General features: G+C 50.1%; 1 protein-coding gene across 1 annotated transcript; it reads left to right on the top strand.

Moving 5' to 3' along the window:
- The first annotated feature begins 615 nt into the window (after nt 1-615).
- Prlhr (prolactin releasing hormone receptor) lies at nt 616-2,266 on the top strand. The gene is made up of 2 exons (XM_021152424.2): nt 616-673; nt 965-2,266. Exon 2 carries the CDS (start codon nt 971-973, stop codon nt 2,081-2,083), a length of 1,113 nt encoding a protein of 370 aa, XP_021008083.1. The 5' UTR covers nt 616-673; nt 965-970; the 3' UTR covers nt 2,084-2,266.
- Nucleotides 2,267-4,002: the final 1,736 nt, after the last annotated feature.

Genomic DNA, 4,002 nt, shown 5'->3' with positions numbered 1-4,002 from the left:
TCCTGCAAAAGGCTCAAAGTATACACTGGAGTTCTATAGCCCTAAAATCCCTGACCAGCGACAGGTGCAGCATAAAAAAGCTCTGCTAGACCCCCAAACTCTAGCGACTCTGTCAGCTGCAGTTGGAGCTCTGCAGGATCTGGAGCTGTCCTGTGAGGACTTCCCTTCACTCCCTAGTTTATCTACATTTCCCTATTTCCAAATCCTCTCAGACTCTGTGCCTTTGTAGACTACACCTGGTGGGCATCACACATTGGCGCTTCCCGCACCTCCTCTGTCATCCCCTGGGACACACCCCTCTGGAACAGCTTCTCCAGGGGCACAGCACACTTCCGAAGAGGAGATCACCCCTGGAGCGAGGGGCCCAGCTTCCTAGCCCCACCCCCTTTCTTGTTTATTCCTACTACACATGCTGCTTCTCTTCTCTTAAGCACAGAGTTGGGCAGTAAGCTCCGCCCCCATCTTCCATAGAAGGGAGAGCTGAAGTCGGGAAGAGGTGGAGGGGAGGAGCTCCCAGACCCCTCACAAGCTGCTGGCCCACTGGGAACTACTGAATCCGTTAGTAGAAGGGAGCAACCCGAGCGTCCATTGTTGGCTGAGGACCCCTGAAGAACAGCAGGCAGTCTGCTCCCGCCTTTGAGAGCCTTTTCCCGCCAGCCAAGCCTGCTCACAGGTAGGGCCAGCTCCCCGGTCTGCCTTCCGGGGACCGCAAGAGCTATCCACGAATAGGAGCTGTTTAAAGCACCTGTGTTAGGCTTTTTTTTTTTTTTTTTTTTTTTTTTTTTTTTTTTTTTTTTGACAGGGTTTCTTTTTTTTTTTTTTTTTTTTTTTTTTTTATAGAACTGGAAGGACAACATTCATTGCGTTTGATGTTCTGGGTCTTGTGTCCAAGAGAGGAGTTGGGTGGTGGGAAAAGGTACACGAGGGAAGATGGAAAGTGACAACTTTGATTACCTTTGAACAGGTAGCCATGACCTCACTGCCCACTGAGACCACTGGAGACCCCGATTTGTCTTCTGGGCTGTTGCCAGCCAGCTCCACTCCAGCCAACCAGAGCGCAGAGGCCTCGGAGGGCAACTTGTCTGCGACGGTTCCCCGAGCTGCAGCAGTCACGCCGTTCCAGAGCCTGCAGCTGGTGCACCAGCTGAAGGGGTTGATCGTGATGTTGTACAGCATCGTGGTGGTCGTGGGTCTGGTGGGCAACTGCCTGCTTGTGCTGGTGATCGCGCGCGTGCGCCGGCTGCACAACGTGACTAACTTCCTCATCGGCAACCTGGCCTTGTCCGACGTGCTCATGTGTGCCGCCTGTGTGCCTCTCACGCTGGCTTATGCCTTTGAACCTCGCGGCTGGGTGTTCGGTGGAGGCCTGTGTCATCTGGTTTTCTTCCTGCAGCCGGTCACCGTCTACGTATCGGTGTTCACACTCACCACAATCGCCTTGGACCGCTATGTGGTTCTGGTGCACCCGCTACGTCGGCGCATTTCACTGAGGCTCAGCGCCTACGCGGTGCTGGGCATCTGGGCATTATCTGCAGTGCTGGCGCTGCCGGCCGCAGTGCACACCTATCATGTGGAGCTCAAGCCCCACGACGTGCGCCTCTGCGAGGAGTTCTGGGGCTCGCAGGAGCGCCAACGCCAGATCTACGCCTGGGGGCTGCTTCTGGGCACCTATTTGCTCCCCCTGCTGGCCATCCTCCTGTCTTACGTACGGGTGTCAGTGAAGCTCAGGAACCGCGTGGTCCCTGGCAGCGTGACCCAGAGTCAAGCTGACTGGGACCGAGCGCGTCGCCGCCGCACTTTTTGTCTGCTGGTGGTGGTGGTGGTAGTGTTCGCGGTCTGCTGGCTGCCGCTGCACATTTTCAACCTATTGCGGGACCTGGACCCGCGTGCCATCGACCCCTACGCCTTCGGGCTGGTGCAGCTCCTCTGCCACTGGCTTGCTATGAGCTCCGCCTGCTATAACCCCTTCATCTATGCATGGCTGCACGACAGCTTCCGAGAGGAGCTGCGCAAGATGTTGTTGTCCTGGCCCCGCAAGATTGTGCCTCATGGCCAGAACATGACCGTCAGCGTGGTCATCTGATGTCGCTCTGCCAGGTCTGAGCTGGGGAACTTCATATCCCTTAGCCCCAGAGGTCATCCTGAGATCTTATTCCCAGCACTAGAGTTAAGCCAACACATGTGAATTCCCACCCAGCCCTTTTGATTTGTCTGGTCTTTGTGTTTCTGTGAAATGTTAGGTGGGCTTTGGAGTAGAAGAGCCTTGGGAGAGAGAGAGAAGCAGATTTATCAGGTCTACCCCCGAAAGCAAAACACAGCTATTTTTCTGGGTTCAGAAAAATGAATCAGTAGCAGGCTTTTCTTTTTTACTCTTTGAGTACACTGTGGGTGGAATTTAAATGTGGTGCTGGGGTTGGTGAAGATCTTCACTTTACCTTTTTAAAAGGCCCCAGCTGAGATATAATGACTGTTTTGTCTACCTGAGACTTGGATTCACTATGATTTCAGATCAATTATGATGCCAAATCAATATCCAGGATTTTAACATTTCCTGAGGAAGATCTTTATGTTCCAAAAAGATTTTCATTTTAAAATCATTTGGATTTATAGTACAAATCCAGTTTCAGGTTACATTTCAGGAGGTGTTATTCTTGTCTCCTTTCCAACTCCTCAGCTACCATATTGAAAGGATAAAGGAAACAGGTCAGTTAGAAGACAGCTCACCTAGCCCCGGGTTCAAGTCTTGCACAACAGGGTGTGACAGTGCATGCCTGTGAGCCCATGACTCAAGAAATAGAGGAAAAGGGATCAGTTCATGATCATCCTGGGCTACATAGGGAATCTGAGACCAGCCTGGGCTACATGAGAGGAATCAATCACTATAGAGATAGGCAAATGGGAAGATGTGGTTCTCTTAAGGACACATGTACCTGTCCATGAGGACAGACATCATATGTGTGTGTGCGTGCACACACAAGCAGTGTTTACGACCAGACAGAAATGCTCAGTGTAAACTGTGTGCAGTAGCATTCTCCTGCATCCTCTAATTGCTGAATTTCAACAGATCAACAGCTGCCATCTGACTGCTCAGCACCTGCTCCCTGGAGATTCTTGCAACATATCAGCCTAGAAGCCAGGGCTGGAAACAGATTACTTAAGGATAGCCCAGAAAAATTAACTTCCATCCACAAGATGCACAGTTCAAATGCTAACCACTTTCAGGGCTTCAGGAACAGGGAAGGCTCTTGGGGGTGAGCCTGGGTTGATGATCAGCACATTAACCTTTTCAGAATTCTGTTAATGAGGAACGTGTTTGGGGCCTCAGTTCCCAAGAGCCTCAATAATGGATGCTGAAACAGCTACTGGTTTGGTGAGAGAAGGAACTTTGGAAAAAGATACATAGTATCAACCCAAGGTCTGTGAAGTGTGTGATGTGAATTACTGTCTGTAGCAAGTGTGTGGGGCTCTAGTGCCACTCCAGGAAGGTCTCCCCTCTCTTCTATTACTGTTGAAAAGAGACTAGCTCATTTATCCGAGTGCTGTACAAGAGGAGATTTGGTACCAAAATGACAAGGGTTTAGTTTTCACATCTACAGCCGATGGGGGTATGAATATTTGCACTAAGCAGCACCAGAAGTTGTTAGTAGCTACAGCGTTTCATTCCATAGACTGAAAAAGGTTGAAACAGGTTAAGATGGGAGATGGTAACTACTTCTGGCCTTAGCACCTAATTGACTTTGAGCTTCATCTAGAGACTGGAGCATGGAGAACCTATACCCTAATGATGCAGCCCTCTCCCAAACACAGTGTTACAAAAAAATTGTATTTGCTAAGCATCCCAGAGATGGGCTTTTGTGTTTCCTAAGCCAGAGCATATTTTTAATGGGCACCTGTGGAGAGAACAGGAAACGGGGTGGGGGTGGGGAGGAAGGGAACAAGTGGGATTTGTTAGAGAGGGATTGTGTCAATTTTGGCCTTTTTTTTTTTTTTTTTTTTTTTTAA

The sequence above is a fragment of the Mus caroli genome, chromosome 19 (genome assembly GCF_900094665.2).
Source record: "Mus caroli chromosome 19, CAROLI_EIJ_v1.1, whole genome shotgun sequence".
Classification (NCBI taxonomy): Eukaryota; Metazoa; Chordata; class Mammalia; order Rodentia; family Muridae; genus Mus; species Mus caroli.
This window is presented reverse-complemented; position numbering and strand designations above follow the sequence as displayed.